The sequence below is a fragment of the Lipotes vexillifer genome, unplaced genomic scaffold (assembly GCF_000442215.2).
Source record: "Lipotes vexillifer unplaced genomic scaffold, Lipotes_vexillifer_v1.1 scaffold438, whole genome shotgun sequence".
In the NCBI taxonomy this organism is placed as follows: domain Eukaryota; kingdom Metazoa; phylum Chordata; class Mammalia; order Artiodactyla; family Lipotidae; genus Lipotes; species Lipotes vexillifer.
The window spans coordinates 966,104-992,515 of NW_006784126.1; the positions used below are offsets into that span (position 1 = coordinate 966,104).

Genomic DNA, 26,412 nt, shown 5'->3' on the forward strand with positions numbered 1-26,412 from the left:
CAGCGTTTCCTTATTCACATTTTCAGCGTTCAATGATTCACATTTTATTCTCAGAGTTTTTACTATGTTTGCATATTGCCTATACGTAAATAAATCTAGCCCCATCCCAAGCCATGGTAAACTCATGAATCCATATAACAGATGTATAATTGCAAATATACTTTAAACATAGAACCATTAAAACCACCACAGAAGAATATTTCATTAATATTAAATATTTCATTTAATATAATGGTGGTTTTATATATAATATAAAACAAATAAATATTTCATTTAATATTAAAAATATTAAATATTTTAATATTTCGACCACTTTAAGCTATCTGGAATTTGTCCTGCTTATTTACTTACAACCTGAGATGCAAGAACCAATCAAAAGCAGTTACAATTATACTTAAGGGAGTTGATTTTTCTGACCTGTACAAAAAGATCTATAATATCTGTGCTTCACTATTTTCCAATATTAAATCATACAAAAAATATGAAAAATGATGCTGCCTGAAGCTCACTAGCCCAGCTCCTTTGAATGAAACATCAGCCCATTCAATTCAGGAGTCAGTGCCTCTGATACCCAATCAAATTTCCAATAGTGGTGTCAACTCCAAAATAAAAACGGCTAAGGTAAAACCAACTGACAGGAATTTAAAATAAAGTTGATGGAGGTTTAAGAAATAACTTACAAATGGCTTGGACTCGAAAATATAGAATACAGCTTTCTTGAAACTTAGATCAAAGACATCCATTAATTTAAACATATGTATTAGAAGACTGTATACTTACACTGAGGTTCCTAACAATTTCTTCAGAATTAACTGTTTCAAAAGAAAAAGAAGTAAATCACATTACAACTGATACCTGACAACCGCAAAAAAATGTAAACAATTCAGGTGAATTTGACACAGACGTTTATTAATGACTGTGATCTGGTAAAATTAAATAAAAAAGTACTTTAAGCAAAGAATTATTTTAGCATTTAAGAATGGAGTATATTTTAACTTAACAATATTAGATATTACCATAGACTTTAATGACAGACTGTAATTAAACATGGGGTTTTCTCATTTGCTTCTGTGTGGTCTTCCCAAGAGGTGAGAAGAGGAGGCCTGGTAATCCCTGCATCCTCAGAATCAGGAGGCTATGGTTATTCGCTTTCAGTATTACCTTTATTTTTTTATGTGGTCATCTTCATACTTACAAGTAAAAAAATCATGAGGTATATTCTGAGTCCTGATGCGGGGGGCAGGTCCTTCATACATGTAGAAGTTTACTTGGGAAAAATAATCAGTCATATATTCCACTTTGTCACAATAAGTCTGATCCATTCCTGAATTTAAAAAAAAATTATTCACTGAATGTATGAGATGGTAACAATCGGTCGTCTTTGATCAGGTCAAATAGGAGATATTTTATGTTACAGATCTCAAACCAAGTTTGACTGAGAACCTTTACAATTTACCCAATTATTTTATTCTAATTAGCAGGGCTTGAAAATCCTGGCAGTGGAAGACAAGGATCATGTTTATAAGAGAAGAACAGATAGGAATTATAAACAGATCATCTGTTCAATGTAGATCTATTAAAGTAATTTCGAAGAAGAAAGTTCTCTGTAGGAAGCTAATTAAATCTTTATAACATCTGATTTTACATAAAGCAACATGATATATTTTTAAATCAAAAAATAACATGCATTTTTATTAAACAATACATTAAGCAAGAGAACAAAGTCTAGATAATTTTTACTTTTCATAAGTGTATTATTTAAATTTATATAAGAAGCATATGCTTTAAAAAAGAATTGGTAGTTAAACCTTTTTTATTTGAAGATTCTTCAGACTCCATCCATATTTTTATTATTTTTACCATTCATTTTATTATTTTTATATTTTATAATTTTTTAACAAAATATGCATTAAAATATTTTCTTCAATTTTAAAACAATGGGTCAAAGTATTAGGGAACCATTTTAGAAACTTAAAATAAATTACTATGTCTCACATTATCTTGATGTAAGACATAAACAATATTCTGCAGATGTGTCCCTTTTCCTCTTCTCACCCCATCTAGATTACCCTGTCTAGAAAAGGTCCGCTTCTGCTTTATGTACTTCCTACCACACCACATCAAGGAAAATACTTGGCATTGAGTTAGCATTTAAAAAATATTTGTTGAATGAATGAGTACTTTAAAAGTGAGGTTGCAGAGGGCATGACATCTGTCTCACTTCTTTTAATATTCAGGTTGACTGAAATGGAGAACTACCCTCAAGCAGAGAAATGTGGAGTGACAGGACTTTATAGAAGTCTATTCACATGACCAAAAAAATACACAGAACATGGTAAAACTAGCCAATTCAGTAAACTGCAGCCAATCTATATGAATGAATCATTCACTGAAAAGAAGACACTTTTTATGATGACAGCCCAGCCACATACTTGTTAAGTACTACTAACTCCAAATATATAGAAAATTAAGTGTATGGATAGATTTTTCAGAGTGAATGTTAGAATAATTAAACTAAAAGTATAAATTTTAGTCCTCTATTCATCACAGCCTACTACAAAGCTCATTCTTTGCTCATTTAAGAGCTTCTAGGTCTAGAAATAGACTTTAAAAAATCTCTTTTTTTTTTGTATGCTCCCCAAAGTGATAAGATTTAATCAATGATAAAATATGATTTTAAAAAAAGCACAATAAAATATGATTTTTAAAAAAGCATACCATGGTCAGCCAAAAGGATTATATTGACACAATTGACTAAGTTTCTCTGCTTTAGGCCTTCCATCAACAATCCAAAAGTGTAATCTACTAACTGTAAGGCTTGAATTACCTAAGGAAAAAAAAATTGGAGTTAAGATTATCTTCATGGATTAAGGCTTAATTAACCAAACCATTATCTAATCAAGTAAAAATTAAATAATTTCCTTCTCTGAAATTGTTGGGTTTTGAAATAGGATATCAGAGCCCAGCACCCATACTACATTTACCAAATACCACTTCCCTATATTTCTATAGACAAAAAAAAAAAAAAATTAAACCATATTCCTTACAAAAGAAAATAGACTCCTGGCCAATAAATACCTAAGAAAAAGTGTTCAACTTCAACATTATTCAAACATTATTTAACTGCAAAGGTTTTCATGATAATTTCCAGTGCTGGGGAGAAGAGCCCATAGACACTTCTATAGGAGCCTAAATGGTTACACATGTTCCAGAGAACAATGTGACAATGTGTAGCCAGAGAGTTTAAAAGGGGCATAGCCTATAACCTAATAATTCTGTTTCTGGGCATTTGTCCAGAAACATACAAGGGTATTCATCACATTATTTATTTACAATTTAAATAGAAGAAAAAAAGTATACCATATCCTTAAGTAGGTATACTCAATAACCATTAAAAAATATTTAAGCAACCTAAATATCCATCAACAGAGGAATGGATAAAGAAGATGTGGTACATATATACAATGGAATATTACTCAGCCATAAAAAGGAACAAAATTGGGTCATTTGTAGAGACATGGATGGATCTAGAGACTGTCATACAGAGTGAAGTAAGTCAGAAAGAGAAAAACAAATATTGTATATTAACGCATATATGTGGAATCTAGAAAAATGGTACAGATGACCTTATTTGCAAAGCGGAAATAGAGACACAGACATAGAGAACTAATGTATGGATACCAAGGGGGAAAGGGGGTGGAGATGGGAGGAATTGGGAGATTGGGATTGACATATATACACTATTGATACTATGTATAAAATAGATAACTAATGAGAACATACTGTATAGCACAGGGAACTCTACTTAATGCACTGTGGTGACCTAAATTGGAAGGAAATCCAAAAAAAGAGGGGATATATGTATATGTATAACTGATTCATTTTGCTGTACAGTAGAAACCAACACAACAACATTGTAAAGCAACTATACTCCAATAAAAAATAATTTAAAAAATATTTTTAAAGAACAATGGCATAGTACGATGATCACAGTACAATGCTAAAGCTAAAAAATGAAAGCCAAACTGTATACACACCCATACATATTGCATAATCCAATTTTGTTTTTAAATATATTCAGCGTTTCATAGTAAGTCACATATATGGAAAACCAAAAGAAAATGTATCAAGGTACGGTTAATAGTGATTGTCTCTGAATAATGAGTTGGAGTTAATTTTTATTTTATTGTTTATATTCTTTTGTATTTTTAGACTTTTCTACACTTCATTGATATAGTACATTTAACTGACTTAAGGTTTAAGCGAATAACTTTTAACTAACATAACCTCATTTTTTTTCAGTGAATAAGAAAATATAATAGCACTTTCCCCACAGGATTGGGAAAAATGTTTAATCTTCTTAGTACTATTATAACAATGATTGCCTTTTGTTTTCTTTTTTGAGAAAGGATTTTACAAGCCAATTACTGTTAAGAGTGTTAGTGCATTATCTCATGAAATCTCTCAGCAAATATTCATGGAAGGTGCTATTGGAATTTCCAGCTATACAGACCAGGAAACTTGAGGTTTAAAGCAGTTAAGTGACATGCTGCTGATCCCACAGTTACTAAGGGACAGGGCAGGACTTTAACTCAAATCATCTCTATATGCTGCTAAATCTATCATCAACTCCATGACACTTTCCTGACCCTCATTCTCAGGGTGACCACGCACTCTGGTTTGCCAGTGAGAGTCATGGTTTCCACCTGTCATCACAGCATAATTATGTTCCCTTTCACACAGTCCACCTACTCACTCCTCCCGGCTGCACTCAGAGCCCTTTCTCCTCTGTCCTCCCCTGGCACCCTGGCATCCCACTACCTTTGGACTCTCCACAGTTTAGAAATCATCTGTGCCTGTGTCTGTCTCCCCAGGAGACTGGGAGCTCCTGCAGGGAAGGGACTGTGCAACCAAACTCATCACCTGCTTCCTAAGCACAGAGCTGTTCACAAAGTACACACTCCATAGATGGCACGTTGCACTGAACGTGAAGTGAGTAGATGCCAGCCCCCTAACAGTAGCAATAGCAAAGCCATAAAGCCTTCCAGTTTCTGCATCTGTTTGGCCTCTTCGTAAGTTTTAAATGAGGCTTTGTCTTAATCCTTCTAGTTTCACTCTTCACTCTTTCTTTCCTTAGGACATCTCCACTTCCATGCACCATCTGTATGCTGCCCAACTACCTGATCTCCATCTCCTTTGAGCTTTAAATCCATATTCAGTTGCCTTCTGGACATCTCCATTTGGATGTCACAGGCACCCCAGTTACAACATGATCTTCACCTACAAGAAGATGCCCTTCAGTGGTCTTATTGGAGGAAACTGCCTGCTTATGCTAGAAACCTGAAAATCACCATTGATTACCCCACCCCATCACCTATCTCATACCAAGTCATATCAAGTCCATCTCTAAAATGAATCTTAAATATACCTTCTTCCATCCATGATGGCTGCCACTACCACAGTCCAAGTCATTATTATCTCTTTCCTGAAATGTTGTAAAAGCTAACTCATGTCTCCCCACTTTCCCGTGCTCTCTCTAGCCCATTCCTCTTACATGATAAAAGTGATATTTAAATTCACATAGATCTGATCATGTCCCTCCCTGATTAAAATGCCTCAGTGTTTCCCATTGCACGACTTATGGCCTAGAAGAACTCGCATGGTTTGGCGCTTGCCTCCTTCTGTAAGCTTCCTCTTAGCCCTCTCCCCTGGTCCACAGTGCTCCTGACACTAGTGAGAGATAATCCTCATATAGCAATTCAAACAGTATGTGGCACAGAGCAGCACACAATAAGAGTTAGCTGCTATTCTTATTTTTACCATTATCATATTGTCTACTTGTCTAGCTACCTGTCCACTTGTCTGTCCATTTGTTCCTCTAATGTGCTCAGCTCCTCCCTTAATCAGGCCATTTGTGAAATTTTTATCTTTTTTGTTATTCAGAGAACTTTCTAACCATCCCCAACCCAGACTAGGTTAGCCCCTAAAGACCTCTCAGGGCATCCTGGTCATTCCCTTTGCAGCACTTTTCCAAATTACACTTAAAATTTATTTGGGTACTGAACTAGAGCATTGGATAGAAGAAAAAGATATGGCACCTAAAGTCAGCTCTAGGGGTCAGACAAATGCAGATTAGAGTATCCCCTCTCAGATCATACAAAGCAGGGATAACAATTAAAATGGAAAAGAAGAAATGGTGAATATGCTTTAGATAGTTACTAAGCCATTCACCCTTAGAATAACCTGATTAAGTGTTAGATTCTGTGAGACACTCAAGGGTGGTGTAGGAATATAAAAGAGGACTAATGGGTTCAGAGTGGTCAGACCTGAGCAGGGCTTATATTAGAAATCATTTTGATTTAATGAAAAGGACGAAGAAGGGCATTTCTGACAAACACCCAAGTCATGCTGACAGAATGAATATGCTTGCATTGCAACTGAGGAAAACTGTTAAATGAGTTTCCATGGGGTAAGGAAACGCCATACTCAAGGGGACCTTTGCAAATTTATATCATGTCCAAGACAATGCAGCCTTGAGTGGGTTTTAGAAGAGAATCTGCTTTTTAAAAAAATCATATTTAAGAACTATATTTCTGTAGTAAATACAAAATGGTTTAGATAATGAAGTAACAAGTATTGAAGAGTCTACCTCAATGATAATGGGGGCCTAGAAGGCGAATAACTCTGCCTGATGCAATAATATATTGTCCAATTATAAGGAACTTCTGATTGTAACTGTGCTTGAATAGACAGCCATATATTCCACGATGGACTTTCAGGTGACATGGCTCGAAATGGGCTACATTAACATGTTAAGTTGACACACGGGATCTAGCCTTGATGTTCTCGTGATGTGAAATAACAATGCTGCATCTAAGTATTCATTAAGTGTTATCAAACTAATCAAGATGTGCTTAATAAGGCAGATATTCTTTTTACACTTTTAACTATTTTGTGGTTATTAAAGCAGATAATCATTTAGACTTTTAACTATTTTTATGTCTTCATATATATCAAATACACTTGTATTCAGTGGAAATTAAAGAATAACGTCTCATGCTGTGGGTGAAGGCTAGATGATTTTAGCTTTGTTTAAAAAGAAAAACTTACTGCGGCACTGACTGGTCCCTGAGCATGTCCTGCAGAATCAGGTTCTTCCACGTATATGGTATAAAAATCGGGTCTAGGGGTAAAATTGAAACAGAGAAAGACATTACGTGTTTGGAATAAAGGTACAACTTGGGTGTGGGAGATTTGTAGGTCTGGAACTTTGTGGCAGTTTCCTCCTCTTTTTCTTTGGTCTTTCCTTCTCTACAACCAGGCCCAGTGGTTCAGTGGTTCTGCTTGACTTTGGCAGGGATAGTGGTCTAGCAGGAAGTAAATGAGACCTTCCAGGATGTAAGCACTTGTCTGACTCAGTGCTGAAAACCTGTCTTGTTCTTGCTAAGACCTCTCTTGATGAGCCACAGCTCTCTGTATTTCCTACTTTATGACTTTCTGCTGACTCTTTTCTCTGCCACACTAGTTCTTTCTTTAAATGTCTGGTTTTAAGAATAATTCTTGAAAAATGCCTGTAAAAAGGAAACGCCAAGTTGTTTTCCAAAATGGTAATTTAAACTAAGAAATACTTTCATTTTATGCCCACAAACGTCCCACTGTGCCAGCACTTCCCTGACACTAGATATTACCGTTCAGCTTTGGGCAGGTCCAGCCACTTTAACAATGTAAAGACCCTCTCTTCATATGTGATACTTCTGAAATGAAAAGTAAAAATAATTTTTAAAAATTAAGCATATCAAAATAACTTCATTATATGCCTTCTCAGGAAGGCAGGTTGATATTTTCAGGTATTTTGTGTCCGTATATTATAAAAGTACTGAAAGGGATTCAGTACTACTCAAAGGGATTCCCGTTTTCAATACCTATGTGGAGATACACTCGACTCACTATAAATTCGATGTATATTGTTTTCTTTCCTTCTCATCCATCCTTCCTTCACTGTTCCCCCGATTAAAATAGAAGGCCATTAATTACTATCCATTAGTTCAATTTGTTGATTTTTATTTACTTCATTCATTTATGCATTTACGTGCACTATCTTTTGTCAGACATGATTTGTTCATTTTAAACAGAATTTATCAGTGAGCAAACCAAAGATGACGTCCTTCCTAGAGGTTACATTCTAGTCAAGGAAGACAAACAATAAATAGGCCTAACACATAAATAAATTACAGAGTGTATTGAAAGGTGAAAAATGCTATGGGAAAACAAAAGCAAGACTAGAGCCAGAATAAGGGGCACTGAGAAACTGGAGTGGGAGAATTTGAATTTGAAAGCTTAGTGTGATGAGGCTAAGACAATACTGAGAAGGTAATTTTTGGGCTACAGCCAGAAGGAGGTGAGGGAGTGGGCTGTACAGATACATGGAGTGAGATTGTCTCAGGCAGAGGAACAGCCTGTGCAAAGGCCCTACAGCAGAAGCAAGCCTGGTATGTTGGGGTCACCAAAAAGGTCAGTATGGCTCGAGCAGAGTGACAGAACCCAGGAAAGTAGCTGGAGAGGAGTCTGAGAGGCAGGGGCACAGCAGGGCTCATACCACAAGGGCCTTGTAGGCTTTACTCTTTGCTAAACTGCAAGCCGTTGAAGTTTTTGGTGCACAAGAGTGTCATAATTGGACTTGTTCTTTTAAGTAATTATTCTGGCTAATAAACTGAGAATAGATTATAGGGAACAGAAATAGAAACAGGGAGACATGTAAAAAGGCAACTGCAGTAGTGCAGGCAAAAGAGGATGACGGCTCGACCAGAGTATTGATGCTGGGGGTAATAAAAAGCTCTCAGACTGCATATAATGTTTTGAATTAGAGGCACAAGGGTTTGCTGACAGACGGGATGAGGGATGTAAGAGAGAGGAATCAATGTTGACTTCAAGATTGTTTGGCCCAAACAACTGGAAAAATAAAATTACCATCAAGATTAAGACCAAAAAAAATAGTAATAATTCTAGGGCTTCCCTGGTGGCACAGTGGTTAAGAATCCGCCTGCCAATGCAGGGGACACGGGTTTGAGCCCTGGTCCGGGACGATCCCGCACGCTGCGGAGCAACTAAGCCCATGCGCCACAACAACTGAAGCCCGCAGATCACAACTACCGAAGCCCGCGCACCTAGAGTCTGTGTGCCCCAACAAGAGAAGCACTGCAGTGAGAAGCCCGCGCACCCCAACGAAGAGTAGCCTCCCCTCACCGCAACTAGAGAAAGCCCGCGCACAGCAGCAAAGACCCAACACAGCCAAAAAAAAAAAAAAAAACAAATTCTAATCATCCCTGCCTAGACAAGATCACATCTGCAGGTGCTTTATTACCTGTTGTAAATCCTATATATGGAAGGAAAGGTGCCATTTATAGCCACATCTGATCCTGGCCAAAAGTAGGTACCAGCTTTTAAACCCTGATACATGGCTGTCAGCCAGATCTATAAGAAGAGAAAATTTCAAATAAGTGGAGGTCAAGAGAATAATCACTTTGAGTAGAAATGGTGTCATTTATGAGAAACTGAACAGTATTAACAGTTGCAAAATTTATTCAACTATTAAAATGTATTTAAAATATTTAAAATTTGTCTTTGTTGCAGTTTAGAAAAGTAATTATCCAGGCATCCACTTCAAAAATCAAAAAACATAGGACAGTAAGAAAGATCATTTTTCAAATTGGTAAAATTGTACAGTTCTTCTTTCCCTTTTAAAGATTTATAAAACAGAATGAGTTAAAAACATTAACAGATAATCTTTCTGAGTAACTTCCAGGTTGATACGTTTATAATACAACATCCAAGTTTCAACTGAAGACAATTTAGGTGAACAACTATACACGTTAAAAAGATTCAAATTGTAATTATAAATAGCGGTGAAACACCATCCCACCCCTAGCCCTTAGAAATTAAAAAGATAATGTAAAACTCAAAGTGGAGAGAGAAGAGAGATCCACTGTCACATTGGGAAATGAAGGTTACTTTGGAGCCACGAGAAGAATGCTACGTACTGGTTGTCCATGCCACCAAACTGGATTATTTTTCTCCTTTGAAGAAAGTGAAAAGTTCTTGTTGAGGTATACATCATACATTTTATTGTCAATGATACCATGTGATTCTGGATATAACCCCTAAAATGATAATTTTTAAAAAAGATTTAAGATAAAATAATAAATTAATAAAACATACATTTAAATTGAAATAGCATAAAACCCATAACTCATATTTGAAAAGATGCCATATACCTTTCAATATAAAACCCCTGGATCTGAACCCTAATACCAAATATACATACTAGTATTATATATATACTAGTCCCACCGTGGTCTATAGAGGCAAATGAATGACATTAGGCAGATGATTTGGGCTGATGGTTTTAATATAACTCATGTTATTAATAACCGTTTGTTAATTATAGATTCTGTATTATAATAATGACTATCCTTTGGCAATAAAGGCTGAGGCAGAGGACACCTTAAGATGTATTCTAAATCTATAAATATTAAATAAGTTAATCTTCCTTTGAGTTCATTTCGATCATTTCATGTACGTCTTCTCATACATTGAGGAGAATTCATTTGCTTTACTTGCTTTATCTAAAGAGGTATAGCCAGTTTGGGACTTCCCTGGTGGCACAGTGGTTAAGAATCCACCTGCCAATGCTGGGGACACGGGTTCGAGCCCTGATCCCGGAAGATCCCATATGCAGCAGAGCAACTAAGCCTGTGCTCCACAACTACTGAGCCTGCACTCTAGTGCCCGCGAGCCACAACTACTGAGCCTGTGCGCCACAACTACTGAAGCCTGTATGCCTAAAGCCTGTGCTCCGCAACAATGAGAAGCCGGCACATGGCAACAAAGAGTGGCCCCTGCTCACTGCAACTAGAGAAAGCCCGTGCGTAACAACAAAGACCCAACGCAGACAAAAATAAATAAATAAATGTTTAAAAATAAATAAATAAATTTATAAAGAGATGTAGCCAGTTCGAATTCAATTATGAAACAAGAGACTTTATCAAATTAAATATAATAAAAAAAAGACTAGGAAAGAAATTTCCCACATCAGAGTGGCTGTCCTCATACATAGCCTACCATTCCCAGCAGACCTTCAGATAAATGGAGGTTAATCAACAGATCAGAGTAGAGGGTACTTCTCACATCCAAGAGGCTATCCTGGCCTGTCACAGAGGTAAATGAACCTAATGCTGGGACACTCATTCATAGTTAACATCTCACAGCCCTGGACTGACCCCATACTGAGACACTCCTTCCCAGCCTGAATTAGCTGTGACTGCCACCACACATGCTCGTGGAATGTGTGACCTGCGGCTTGGCCAGTTCCGCCTAAGCATGTCTGGTGTGGTCAGTTGCCCTTCGGGGGCCTGTCAGTCTTGCCACTGGGCTAAGCACTTACCGTGACAATGGTGTAATGATTTGGGAAGGTTTTGGTCGGATAGGCAGGTCTCAGGTATTTTGAATGAATTCCGCATGTTTCTGCAGCAAAGGATAGTGAGAAATTAAGACGTTGTTTCTTCCTCATAAGTTGTTTGAATAACTAAAAATCTGAACATGAAAGTTTCACAGAGAAATAGAAAACTAACTAAGGGGTGAATTAGATGGAAAGAGGTCGAAATTCTGATGCTTAAAATTCCTCCATTCCAAGGAATGACAGTTTTCAGGAGAGGAGTGAGCTAAATCAAGGGTCAGGAAAATTTTTCTATAAAGGGCCAGATAATAAATATGTTAGGCTTTGCAAACCCATATGGTCTCTGTTGCAACAGCTCAACTCTGCTATTAAGGCCTCTAAGCATCTATAGATAACATGTAAACAAATGAGCATAGCTGTGCTCTAATAAAACTTTATTTGTAGACTGAAATTTGAATTTCACATATTTTTTTTGCATGGCACAAAAATTTTTTTTTTTCCCAACCATTTAAGAATGAAAACAATTCTTAGCATTAACAGGCCTTACAAAAACAGGCAGAGTGGGCCGGATTTGGCCCGTAGGCCACAGCTTGCCGACCCCTGAGTTAAATGTACCCTGCTTTACACAGTGCCAGCTTTGTTTGCTTTTGCTGCTCCCCTCTTTCTGACCCAGGTCATTACAACAAGAATTTCTATATAACAACCGCTTCTCAGCTAGTTCTTATACATAAAGTATCCAATATAACAAAAGTGAACACGACTATCTAGATAACTGAAAAGGAATTTAACTTGTGTAAATGCATAAGCCCACGCCATAAAGCAATGTTACAAGATGAACTAACTTTCCCACTTATTATTTTCACTCAGTACAGTTTCCATCTGATCAGTGGAGTTTCCTGCGATCTGTTTTCCGCAAAGCACGGCATCAAATTTGCTTTCAGTTATCCTGTTGTTTTCGTCTGTGCAATAACTCTGCTCAAGGAGGTCAGAACCACTAAGGCACACTGATATTTCCTCTGCAGCAGTGAAGTATGAGGAGTTTTCCATACCAAAATCCTACCAACTCTAATTCTAAAAGAGAGCTTCACCATTAGAGATTCTATTTAGGTTAAAACAAAAAGTGCAAAGGATTGTTGTCCAGAAAGCAACAAACATTGCAACTGGAAATAATGAAGGTTTTCTCAGATAGGCGTGGAACTGGTCTCCTTCCCAGCCTCGAGAACAATGTTTCCAATATGATCCAGGGACTTCCTCCTTCAGAAGATTCTTGGATCCAATACCAAGTCTACTAAATAGGACTCTGGTGGGGATGGGGGAGGTTGAAAGGTGGAAGAAAAGGAGCTCAAAAAAATCTGCATTTCTAGCAAGCACCCCAAGTGGCTCTGATGTACTCGAGTTTGAGGCCTGCTCTAGGACATAACATATAATCAACTTTTTTCTTTCTCAGTCAATACCCCCAATAAATAAATCATGTCCTCAATCAGGGAAAGACGCATTTAATATTGTTAAGAAGTCATGTGATAGAAAATAAAAGGAGATCTCATCCACTGATAAAAGAATTTAAGTGGGGAAAACAACCATACAATAGAGAGAGATATAAGGTCAGTTTCTGTTTTTATTTCCCTGAAACATGGGTAAATGGTTCAAATTCTTAAATGCCTAAAGGCACAGAGTATAAAATAAAAAACAAAGCTCAGCTACCAGTGATGTAAAAACATGACACCTCCGTAGTTTTAAACAGGACACATCTGTTGACTATCCACAGATTCAAGCTACCATTTTCGATCACCTGCCTCTGAACCAGAGCTATTATAGAATAACTCATCAAAGGCAAGATCTTCTACCACTGTTTCTTCCAGGTCTTAAGAATCTAAATTATGACTGAGCAGAATAATTCTGGAAGGACACACAATAAACCAATAAGAATAGTTGCTTCTACAGAGAAAAATGAGGAAGATCAGGAAAGAGAGTCGGTCGGTCGGTTGGTTTTTTTGTTTGTCTTTTTACTGTATACCCTTTAATGTCACTTGTAAAAGTTTATCATTCGCATGTTTTACTCCTTAAAAAACATATTTTTAAAAAGAAAGTACCAACCGAAAAAAATTCTGAAAATATAAATGGAATAAATATATATCCAGAGTAACTATAAGAAGAAATGGAAGACTGAATGGATGAGTAGGTGAAATAGCTGAAGAATGTACAGATGCAGCAAAAGCAGTGCTACGAAAGAAGTTCACAGCAATAAACACCTACATTAAAAAAGAAGAAATTTCAAATAACCTAAATTTACACCTTAAGGAACTAGAAGAACAAACAATACCAAAGTTAGTAAAAAAGAAGAAAACAGCAAAGATTATAGCAGAAATAAGTGAAATAGAGAATAGAAACACAGTTCTAAAAGTCAACAAAATTAAAGTTGGTTTTTTGAAAAGATAAACAAAATTGACAAACCTTTAGCTAGATTAAGGAAAAAAAAGACTCAAATCAATAAAATCAGAAACCAATACCAGAAAAATAGAAAGGATTATAAGAGACTGCTATGAACAATTACACCCCACGAACTGCATAACTTAGAAGAAATGGATAAATTCCTAGAAACATACAACCTTCCAAGTCTGAATTATGAAGAAATAGAAAATCTGAACAGACCAAAAACAAGTAATCGAAAACCTCCAAACAAAGAAAAGCCCAAGACAAGATGGCTTCACAGGTTAATTTTACCTAACATTTAAAGAAGAATTAATGTCAATTCTTCTCAAACTCTGCCAAAAATTTGAAGAGGCGAGAATACGCCCAAACTCATTTCATGAGATCAGCATTAGCCTGACACCAAAGCCAGAGAAGGATACTACAATAAAAGAAAATTCCAGGCCAATACCTTCATGAATTTAGATGTAAAAATTCTCAACAAAATACTAGCAAGACAAATTCCACAGCAAAATAAAAGGATCATACACCACTTTCAAGTGAGATTTATCCCTGGGATGCAAGGATAGTTACTACTAGTCTTGTCCTATCCCCAGTTTCACATCTAACTTTCCAAGAAATCTGACTTCTAGTTCAAGCTAAATCACTTCTATCTCACCTGATAGTTTGTTGATCCCGGCCCTTCTTTGTCTGCTCGCACCCACGTTAGGACAAGACAACAACCTCATGTTCTCACTAGAGTCCATGACCCCTTAGTAGTCACTGATATAACTCACTGCACTGTGGTATTAGTCCATGCTCAGTTTCCAGGCAGCTTGATAAGACACTAGAGATGAGATTCTAGACTTCCTTAAAGTGATGCCTGCTGTCACATACCTCACCTCAACCCTACCATTCTTGGGAGGTCCTAATCCTAAATCTCTTAACACATCTACTCTTAATTGGACCTCCTAGAAATGAAGAGCTCGTTTTGCCTTGGTAGACCTAATTAGTTATGGCTTCACACATTAAAGGATCGAGATGTTGTATAAATGACTTAAAAAATATTTTAAACCTTAGAAAGGAAGGCTCTTAATTGCCCAATATTTCACTGGTGTCCTTTCCAACGCTCAAGGGGATGAGCAAATAAAATAATTCCACTTCTAAAGGGGTCCAGTTCAGCCTGGCTAGATAAATTCCCTTTTGGACACAGGATTTGATATCCAGACTACCAAGGGAAATACAGATAAGGAAATAGAAACTGAGAGTTGTTAATGGCTTTTCAGGCTAAAGTAACTCAGCAGTAAGTGACAAATCCTGAATGTGGAGCCAGTTCTGTCAGAGACCCAACATCTAAATCTCTTTGCTAAAGATCTGCTTCAGAGAGTGTAGGAGAACCTGAAGAGACAAAGTCCCTTATGCTGTAGGGGGGAAGTAATTTATCTTTCTACAGTCAAGGAATTTTAGTGCTGGGATTTGTAGTAGAAATCATTAGGTCTAATCCTCTCATTTTACAAATGAGGAAACTGAGGCCCAGAAAAGGTGATCACCTTACCCAAAGTCACAAGCTAGTTTTTAATAATTTGGAGAAAAATAAAAACAGGAAACCAGTAAAATTGTCAGAAATTTTCAGGACCATGGAGGTAAAAGAGGGCCTGGTAGAAGGGGGAAGTAAGAGAGGAATTGAAGGGCAGTGAAGACTATGTGCCCTAGAGCCAACCCTCTGATACTTTTTAACTTTGTGTCCTCGGGTTCTCCATTCTTCTTTATTATTGACTTTATAAATTGTGTGAAGTCCAAGTACCCTAACTCAGAAGTACATCATGATAAAGATGCCAATAAAAAGAATAATTACAGTAATAACTGAAAATCATCCAATGTACACTATGTCCATGGTCTCACAGTATTTCTACGAGGTGGTAAGTAACCATTTTACAGATGAAGAGACTAGGGCACCAACCGTGGAAGTAAACTTGCCGAAGGTCTCAGAGCTAGTAAGTGGTGGAGCCAGGTTCCAGGCACTTTGATTCCAGAACTGGACAGAGATACTGGACTTTTCACTTACTGGAGCCTTGGTATCTACTGATTCTGTCCAGTCTGCTCAGGCTCCTTCAGGTTCCCATCCTTACTGGTCATATCCACCTTGCTGAGACCCAGAACCCAGGGCTGACAAATGCCAATTTTGAGAGAGTATCCATGAACAGATTTTCACAGAGCAGAAGTTATATTCAAATATAAAACAAATCAAAATAAACAAACCAAAAGATAAACACGCTGCAGAAGAAGGAAGGAGGAGCCAAGAAGGATGAAAATAGTGTCATGTAGTAAACGCATCAAACTCTTGAGAGGACCCAGAACTAAGACAAACCGCTAACATTAAAGGTCAGAAAGAAAAGTGTTAGTTAATCTAGACATTAACTAACTAGGTGTCTATCATCTGCATGTCCCTGATTAGAGGAGACTTACTCAGTTTATTGATATTAGGTATTAGAGAACCCCATGTCTGTAAATATTCAGCTCTAAATCCATCCATGGAAAACAAAATAACTGGTGGCAGGTCAAATCTGAAAATGGAAAATAAGAAATTGTCCATTATTTTGATTTTTTAAAAAAGACACTTTTCTGTACTACTTATAATTCTCTAAATTAGAAAACACTAAGAAAATACAGCCAGAAATAGTTCTAAGTCAAGTTTTCCTTTCTCTTTTTAAAAATTATTTCCCTTTACAATCAGTATGTCCAGTACATTATTAATCCATAGTAAAAATGTACAGTATTTTTTAAAAGGTGTTACATAAATTATCTGGGTATTTCAACTTGGAGATCTACCACCCTTTGAGTTCTAGAGTTTAAATAATGTTAGCTAACTTTATTTCCGTTTGCTCCTTGGCACTGGCTATCTGTGACACCCAGGTATACCGTATATGAAATTTCTCTAGCCCTGAGTGTTTACAATGACCAGGCAGTGCACTGTGGAGAAAAAGGAAGGGATTGGCCTCAGAAAGACGAGTTTAATTCTCTGCTTCATTCTTTATGAGCTATTTAACTGAGCAGTTATTCAACCTCTCAAAACTCAGTCCCAACCCACACACCCAGCACTTTGGAATCATTACAACATGGCACATTAGTATCATTGCCTCACCTCAAATAAATGTAGTATTTTACAGGGGCAGGTACACATGGAGTTAATTATTTGTAGTTTTACAGTAGAAGTCAGCAGCGTGCAAGCAGAGCACTAATAAAACATCACCAGAAATGAGATTTTATATTAGAGACATTTCAAAATCCCAGCTTTGGGATGTCCTGGCTGGAGTCATTTAGATCTAAATTCTAATCCTGATCGTAGGACCTTGGGATGTTAGTACAAATATTTCAACCATTTTTTAAGTCATTGTTGTAAAATATGAATATAATAACTTAATGTAAAAATGCTTTTTAGACAATAAAGCAAATGAAAGTATGTTATGAGTTGGAAGCCACAAGGAATCTAATCTTTTGTTAACTGTTTTGTTCTAAGATGTAAACAGAGTGGGAGAAATTCCACCCTGCCTCTCAGCTACATTCCTGCACGCCATCTGTTAAAGGAGAATAAACATGCCCGTTTCCTTCTCACCCTTCTGGGCACTGAGGCTGCTGGGCTGTGCCACACTCTTCTTCAACCCATGAGGTTTCTCCTGAAAAGCGTAAGATCAAAATCTTTAGATAAGAAAAGAGAAACCAATGTTCAATGGACATGCTCTTTCCAAACGACTTAATTCATGTTACTGCAATGACGAAATTCTTCCAGAACATGTTAAATGCTGCTTCACATGTTGGCAAGGTCAGTGCCTCTAGCAATTTGCATAGATTAGTAATCTACACCAACTGAATACCAGGAAACCCATCTTTACCAAGAAAATAAAGGGAATTCCTTTAACTGGAAAGGGACAATTTCTTTTTTCTTTTTTAAATAATGTTTTTTCCCTCAAGGACAGTGTTTTCCCAACTGCTAGGAAAAATGAGTTTAATAAATATAGGTATATAATCTAAAGAAAAATGAAAAGAAAGCATGAAAAAAGAAAAAGAGAAATAGCCAATGAGAATAATTTTTTTTTTTTTTTTTTTTTGCGGTACGCGGGCCTCTCACTGTTGTGGCCTCTCCCGTTGCGGAGCACAGGCTCTGGACGTGCAGGCTCAGTGGCCATGGCTCACGCGCCCAGCCGCTCCACAGCATGTGGGATCTTCCCGGACCGGGGTACCGAACCCGTGTCCCCTGCATCGGCAGGAGGACTCTCAACCACTGCGCCACCAGGGAAGCCCCAATGAGAATAATTGACATTAACATCAAATGGGGAAAATCAAACAAACAAATTTTTAAGATCGTAAGTAAAAAATTCTCACTCCATGGATGTTTCTGTTTATAAAACATTCCCACTAGTTAATGAAGTAGAAATGGTAGAATATGAATGTCATCATTTGCAACCCCTAATGGATCTAGGCAATGATCATCAATGGCTAACATGACCAAAAAGAGGCAAGCAGACAAGATGTTCCTCTTGATGGAAGTAACACCACTACCTGTGAAGGGTGCATGGTAAACAGGTGGATAGATAGATAGATAGATAGATAGATAGATAGATAGAAAGAAAGATAAACACCTGAATCTGAACAGTCCTCTAGTTCTAACTACCAATTTGCAGGAAATATAGGGGATGACAAACTGCTTAAGTCACAGAGGATGCAATCTGCAAAACCCAGACTGGAAAATTCTACAGGACAAGTGACTCCATTTACCCAACATGTAAATTGCATGGGGTGGAAAAAAGGAAGGGAGAACCCACTTTTATTTTTTTATTTTTTTCGGTACGCAGGCCTCTCACTGTTGTGGCCTCTCCCATTGTGGAGCACAGACTCCGGACGCGCAGGCTCAGCGGCCATGGCTCACGGGCCCAGCCGCTCCGCGACATGTGGGATCTTCGCGGACCGGGGCACGAACCCGTGTCCCTTGCATCGGCAGGCGGACTCTCAACCACTGCGCCACCAGGGAAGCCCGGAGAACCCACTTTTAAAGGACTTGAAATATATCAGCCAGTTGCAATGTATGGAATCTGTTTGGATCCTACTTCAAACAAATATTTTTTTAATATCATAAAACAAAAATATCTGAACACAGATTGGACATTTGTTAACAATAAATAATTATTGAAGACATTTTTAGATATATTGATGGTATTCTAATTTTGTTAAAACTTCATCTTTTTTAGATACAGACTGAAAATATTTATAGATGAATGACATTAACCTTGGGATTTGCTTTGTAGTAATCTAAAATATTCAAAGAGAGGTTGGAGGTATTTAATTAAGAAAAAACCCCCAAAACTTGAAAATAAGCAAAAGGAGGACTGATCAATAAACTTCATTTTAATGTCATGCTGGGAATTAGTCAAAAAGCCCACCTATGGATTATCTAGTTACCTAGGAGTATATACCTTTATCTAGCTTATTCTTCACCACTTATTCATTTTACAACTTAGTAAGGGTAGGAGTTAATTGGTAGAAAACTAATAGCAGTAACTGATTCTTATCTGATAGCAGATAAATTGTCCTGTAGCAAAGCAAATCATTTGTGCCCCACCACAAGTTACATCTTTAGTGATTTTATTCCAACATTCTCTCAGTTCTAATCTCTTCGATCCTCTGAGCCAGCTTAACATTCATACTGTATTGGTATGAGACAAGATTGGTCATGAGTTGATCACTACTGAAGCAAGGTGATTGACATATGGTTAAACACACTATTCTTTCCATATGTTAGAAATTCATCATATTTCTTTTCAAAATTCTGAACTTAAAATATAAAAGTTAGGGCTACCCTGGTGGCGCAGTGGTTGAGAGTCCGCCTGCCGATGCAGGGAACACGGGTTCGTGCCCCGGTCCAGGAAGATCCCACATGCTGCGTAGCGGCTGGGCCCGTGAGCCATGGCCACTGAGCCTGTGCGTCCGGAGCCTGTGCTCCACAACAGGAGAGGCCACAACAGTGAGAGGCCCGCGTACCGCAAAAAAAAAAAAAAAAAAAAAAAAAAAAGAGTTATAAAATTAGGGCAGAAGGCAGGAGACCACAAAGCTCAGAGGCACTATGCTCAATGAAGTTATTAGAGAAATAAGCAAACTGCAAACAACACTTGCCTTTGTGAATTTAGGGGGATTTTTAATGACACGATATTCACTATTAAATATCAATTATTATTTAAAAACAGACTTACCATTTCAGGCTTTTACTTCCCTTTCTGGTTGCTCTTTTTAGTGGATTTTCAGTTATATTTTGCATAAAAACTGATTCGTCTATTAGTGTAAAACCTATTTTTTACCGAGGGACTATACTTAATAATGTTTCTACTATAACATTTTCCTCTTATTTAAAAAAAATCAAAATTCACCTTAATCTCTTTTTTTGTCTAAAAATATTACACATGTAAGTTAGTTAGCTCTGCTGGGTGTGGTGTTAGGAAAAAGGGGTTGATAGCTTGAAGCAATCTTGTTACTATGTGTACATGTACGTTTTTCCTAAGTCTCATCAGATGTGCAGAGGGATTGGTGATTTTTTAAATAATCTACATCACTTATAAAGTGGCAAAGCAGGTGAAATCAGGCGTTGAATAACCTGGATTCTAACCTTGGCTCTCTGCATTACCTCCCTGCCAGTCCGAAATCAGTCATTTAACTAACTGCTATTCAGGCCAGAGAATCTCTTCTGTGATGTTTTAACTTTAGGATCTGCCGTCCAGTGTCTCAAACCACAAGAATGTCTAGCATAGTCATTGGACTGAAAAAGACCTTGCTTTACAGAACATGTGGAATGTTAACTTTTCTCTTCTCTTCTATAATATCTTTGCTATGAGCTCCCTTCCTCTATCGTGCACAAAACCCATTTCTTCCCACAGTAAACACATTGGGTCTTTTCTTCCACATAGAGTGGCTAAAAATTCTTTGACTTGTTTTAATGTCTGCAGCCTAGGCCAGCTCTAGGGTCACTGAACTCACGGAGGCAAATGGGTCAACACCTGCTTACCTTGGCAAACACTCTTATAGTCAGCACAGCAGTCTTTCTTTTGTAAACAGTCATCTGAACAAGAGCAAAGGCTGGATTCCAGTCTGGTCTCCCCACAACGAAATTTATTGCACGTCCATATTCGAGCTGGAAAATTACACAATTCGGTTTTGAGCATACAACTTAATTTAAGCATCCAATAACAAAAATACAAATTCCATGCATTTCTTCTTGTATTATCCTATGGTCAAATTCCTGGTTTATCTGTATTCATAAATGAAAATTCATAGTACGAATAAGGGGCAATCCACCAGTTTTCTTCGTTTGGCATGTATGGCAGAGAGAAATGTAGCTTTATAAGCTGCAGCTTTGGTCTACCTATCAGGTACACCTCTGAGTTTGGAGAAACTCTGAACACCTGTCCTATTCCCATCCAAGGGTAGGAACTTCCAATGGTAAAGAACTACTAATCTTGAGTGACTGTTGCCACCCAAGAGCAGCCTGCCCAGCCTTATCTAAGGACAGACAACGAGGAAATGGCAGTGACAACAGAAGTAACAGGAACATGGTCAGGTCTGTAAGAATCTAGGCAGGCAGGGTACCTCCCAGCTGAGAATGAAAGAAAGGTAGATCAGCTCCCCACCATGCCTCTGATATTTTCCCAGGCTAGGCACTTGATGTGAGATCAGTTTCAATAAATCCCAGTGCTAACAACAGCAAGAGGCTGGACTGAGGCTGCTTCCTAGGGCCACCTGCCAGGAAACAGTGATTAGAATCAACATCAGCCCCTGTGCTCAGACAAATGCATTGGCTAGGTGACAGCTGTGTGTTTCAGTCATGCACAGAGTTCCTCATTCTTAATTATATACTATGTACTTAGAAAGAAAAGAGTTCTGGAGATGAATTAAAAGGAGTACAGATCTTATCCATACTAGGCTATACCCTCCTTCTTGCCCTTTTCAGAGAGCATAATTTAAGGAGCTGTACTGTCCTAATCTTCTCTCCTCGAACCACTAGACACTTCCCCCCACCACCTCCTTGATTTCTTAGAAAATTAAAAATTGCAAACTGTCTCTTCTGCCTCAAGAACAGTGTTTCTCAAGTTGTGTTCTGTGGACCGCTGGCATCAGAATCGCTAAGAATCCCCAGCTTTCCAGTGGAGTCTTATGCATCCTGAAGTTTGAGAAACACTAAAAATGAAACTAAATAAGATGATAAGCCATGAGAAAACTCCCTTGAAACTTGTGTAATTTGACAACATTTCATCTACTGGAGACTGTTATTCCTCAACCTCAACTAAATAAAGTGTGGATTCTATCTTTAGTACTGAAAGGGGGGTCAGGATAATATACTAGATCCTGAATACAAGGTGTAATGGGCTGAATTGTGTCCCTCCCCTAAAATGTTGAAGTCTTAACCCCCCATGACTGTGAATGTGACCTTATTTAGAAAAGGATTTTGCAGATAACCAAGTTAAAATCAGGTCATTAGAGTGGACCCCAATCCAGTATGACTGGTATTCTTCTTACAACAAGAGGAAGTTCAGACGTGGACACACCCAGAGGGAAGACTGTGAGGACATGGGAAGAAGGCCATCTGAAGATGCAGGCAGAGCTTTGAGTTACGTCTGCCACAAGTGGAGGAACACGCAAGATGGCTGGTGACCCGCCAAAAGCTAGGAGAGAAGCATGGAACAGATTCTCCCTCACAGCCTCAGAAGGAACCAACCCTGCCAAACCTAGATCTTGGACTTCTAGTTTCCAGAACTGTGAGAAAATGAATTTCTGTTGTTTAGGCCACCCAGTTCGTGGGACTTTGTTACGGCAGCCTGAGCAAACTAATACACAAGGTGAGCATTTGCACATGCAAATGCTCATGCAAATGTGCTATCATTAGATAGCACAACCAACATGCTAATAAACTTGCTCTCAGGATTCGTACTTGATCCCACACAGGTGTCTTCAAAGTCCCAGCAGCAGTCGCCTCGGCTTTTACATTGCACATCACACCGGCAGCCCTCTAGTCCTCTATGTGAAGCATCAAAGCATTTTTTCCTGCAGCTGCCTGTAAAGTGAAAGAATAAGGAAATCTGTACTTAGAAGTCATCCGAAGTCTCACAGCTCGATGGTGCAAGCCCAAGAAGTACCCAGCACAGACTAGGACAGACGATTAGATAATTTTTATTGCACTGTATGACTCATCAGTGCAAAGTGATAAATAATGAGTAATACATAATGAGTGATTTTTCCCCAGGACTCCAGAGAGGTCCCAGACTCAGATACACCAGGGGCCATAAGGAGAGGGTAGGAGGGACAAGCAGAGGCTAAATGTAGTGGAATTGGTTGAAAGTCTGGATATGAAGCAGCAGCTACCCACCCCACCTCCCACTTCAGAATAGAAGGCTCAAAATTTGGAAGAAATTGGGAGGAGTTGCTTTCATCACAGAGACAGCAGACATAGAGGATGGCCATAATGAGAAAAAAAAGATGAACAAGTCTTACTCTTAAATGTGAACAGATGCTTACCAGACCTTTGAGGATAGCATCCAACGTGAAAGACCAAAATAAACAAGAAAAAAAGAAAAACTTTTGAAGAGGAAATATTGCAAGGAGCAGAAGAGTTAAACACACACGAGATCGCGCACACACAAACACACAACTGATATTGAGATGCTCAGAAAAGAAATCGCATCCATTAAATAAGAAAGTAAGCTATAATTTAAAAAGGGAAATCACGTTCAGGGTGCTCTTGGAAATAAAAACATGAGAGCAGTAATGGAAAACTCAGTAGAGGGGTGTGGTAGGCAGAATTATGATTTTTCAAGAAGATTCCATCCCCTAATCCTCGAGACTGTGAATATACTGCCTTACAGGGCAGAGGAACTTTGCAGATATAATTAAGGCTACTACTTAGTTGACCTTGAAACAGGGAGGTAGTACTGAAAAGTGAAAACAAAGAAAATGGAAATGATATTATTAAAGAAATCATAATAAAATTTCCCAGAATTGAAGAGTAAACATTATTACGTCAAAGGTGCTCACCAAACTTCACAGCAAAACTCACACCAAGGGATCAATAGGGATAAAGAGATCTGGAAAGCTCCCAGAGATAGATCAGGAGAAATGTATACAGGATCACAAGTCAGAACGATATCAAATTTCCTAAAAGCAACTCTGGGAGAGGGCATAGGTCAAATGGCATGTTGGATACACACCAAAGAGCACTATGTATTAAGTAGATAGGTGCGTAGCGATAAGTGCATGCATGGTAATTAGATAGCTACAAAGTCCAGTGAGAAAGTAAGGGGAGGGCGTCCCCGGTGGCGCAGTGGTTGAGAGGCCGCCTGCCGATGCAGGGGACACGGGTTCGTGCCCCGGTCCGAGAGGATCCCACATGCCGCGGAGCGGCTGGGCCCGTGAGCCATGGCCAGCCGCGGAGCGGCTGGGCCCGTGAGCCATGGCCAGCCGCGGAGCGGCTGGGCCCGTGAGCCATGGCCAGCCGCGGAGCGGCTGGGCCCGTGAGCCATGGCCAGCCGCGGAGCGGCTGGGCCCGTGAGCCATGGCCAGCCGCGGAGCGGCTGGGCCCGTGAGCCATGGCCAGCCGCGGAGCGGCTGGGCCCGTGAGCCATGGCCAGCCGCGGAGCGGCTGGGCCCGTGAGCCATGGCCAGCCGCGGAGCGGCTGGGCCCGTGAGCCATGGCCAGCCGCGGAGCGGCTGGGCCCGTGAGCCATGGCCAGCCGCGGAGCGGCTGGGCCCGTGAGCCATGGCCAGCCGCGGAGCGGCTGGGCCCGTGAGCCATGGCCAGCCGCGGAGCGGCTGGGCCCGTGAGCCATGGCCGCTGAGCCTGCGCGTCCGGAGCCTGTGCTCCGCAACGCGAGAGGCCACAGCAGTGAGAGGCCCGCGTACCGCAAAAGAAAAGAAAGAAAAAAAGTAAGAGGGGAAAAGTTTATATGCCATTTACATAAAAGGTCTTTACATTTTTACATTCACTCACCTCCTTTGAAACATCTTCCGCACTTGAACTTCAGGACAAAACAATCGCCTGGCTTTCTTCCCACATTCCTGGTCCTCCTTCCTGGTCTTCTGTGTTCTCCCCCCTTCACCTTCTAATCCTTTAAGGTTGGCATACCCTAGTCACATTGCTTTAAATCCCATGTATGATGCTGGTAACCACCATGTTGCATGTCCAGCCAGAATTTCCCCCAAAAGCCAGCCTTATATATATACAACTACTTTTTGACTTTTCTACTTGGACATCTAGTAGGTATTTCAAATTTAACACATCCAAAACTGAGTTCCTGATTATTCTTCCCGAACTAGCTCCTTCTATAGCCTTCTCCATCTGAATTATGGAAATGCCATATTTTCTGATGTTCATGCTGAAAATCTTGAGGTCATTCTTGACTTCTCTGTTTCTCACTCCATATCCAATCTGTTGATAAAATCTATCTATTACATCAAAAGATCTCCAAAATCCAAGTACTTTTCATCAGTTACAATGCTACCACCCTGGTCCAAGACATATGGCTTGTCTATATTATTGCAATAATTTTCTAATTGGTCTCTCTATTTCTCCTGGTTTCGCTCTGCCATTTATTCATAACACAGCAGCCTGAGCGATCATACTGAAAAGCAAACCATAGCATGTCATGTCATTCCTCTGCTCAAAACCTCCAATCACTCCCCATCACACTCAGAATGAAAGCCAAAAGCCGTATTTTGACCTACCAACCTCTCTGTGATCGACTCCTCTTTGGTTGATCTCATTTTATGACTACCCTCCCTCTGGTCCTCTTAGCTCTAGCTCACTGATCTCCTGTTATTCTTTAAATAGAACATGCCAGGCAAGCTCCTGCCTTAGGCCTTTGCACTTGCTATTTTCTCTTGCCTGGAATGTTCTTTTCCAAAATATCCTTGTTTCTTCCTCACTTCCTTCAGCTCTTTACTCAAAAGTTATTACACACACCCCACCCACCCTGACTCAATATTTCATGTTCCGCTTTTCAGTTTTACTTATTCCTTAGCACTTTCCCTTCATATTATATATATATATTGCTCAATTTTAATTATCTGTCTTCCATGCTAGAATGTAAACCCTTTGAAGGATTTTCGTCTGTTTCCTTTATCACTCTATCCCCAGTAATTAGAATAGTGCCTAGCACAGCGTTAGTGCTCAATTGTTGAAGAACAGGTAAAAAGGATGTGCACATAAAATGAGAAATTTGTCGCTCAAACTAGAAAAACTTGTTTAAAAACTCACACTAGAAAAAATATATATATTGCCTATGAAAAGTAGGTTAATTGGAGCAGAGAATGGTGAAGATGATCAAGGGTTGGGGTTTAGGAAACAGTTGTGGTGAAAGAATGAGGGGTGACTATGTTAGGACGCGTCAAACACCAGTCCCCTGGGTGGGAGGGAGAGGAGAATGATGCCACACAAGCCCTGACAGACTGAGGTGAAAGGAAGAGAATAAGGAACCATGACTGGGGAGCCAGTCAGTAGCTGTACTAACGTAAGGGAGGGAGGG

The 26,412-nt window shown here is 38.9% G+C and overlaps 1 protein-coding gene across 2 annotated transcripts in view; it reads right to left on the minus strand.

The window, feature by feature from the left end:
• Positions 1-26,412, minus strand: part of ENPP3 (ectonucleotide pyrophosphatase/phosphodiesterase 3) — a 78,919-nt gene that overhangs the window by 31,931 nt on the left and 20,576 nt on the right. For both annotated transcript variants that reach the window (XM_007456538.1, XM_007456539.1), the window contains 12 exons: positions 22,827-22,949; positions 20,907-21,032; positions 17,472-17,532; positions 16,325-16,422; positions 11,441-11,520; positions 10,038-10,157; positions 9,362-9,471; positions 7,689-7,754; positions 7,111-7,183; positions 2,719-2,827; positions 1,196-1,324; positions 781-812 (listed from right to left, as the gene is read on the minus strand). In XM_007456538.1, the coding sequence (XP_007456600.1) occupies positions 781-812; positions 1,196-1,324; positions 2,719-2,827; positions 7,111-7,183; positions 7,689-7,754; positions 9,362-9,471; positions 10,038-10,157; positions 11,441-11,520; positions 16,325-16,422; positions 17,472-17,532; positions 20,907-21,032; positions 22,827-22,949 (1,127 nt within the window). The remainder of the gene's footprint in view (positions 1-780; positions 813-1,195; positions 1,325-2,718; positions 2,828-7,110; positions 7,184-7,688; positions 7,755-9,361; positions 9,472-10,037; positions 10,158-11,440; positions 11,521-16,324; positions 16,423-17,471; positions 17,533-20,906; positions 21,033-22,826; positions 22,950-26,412) is intronic.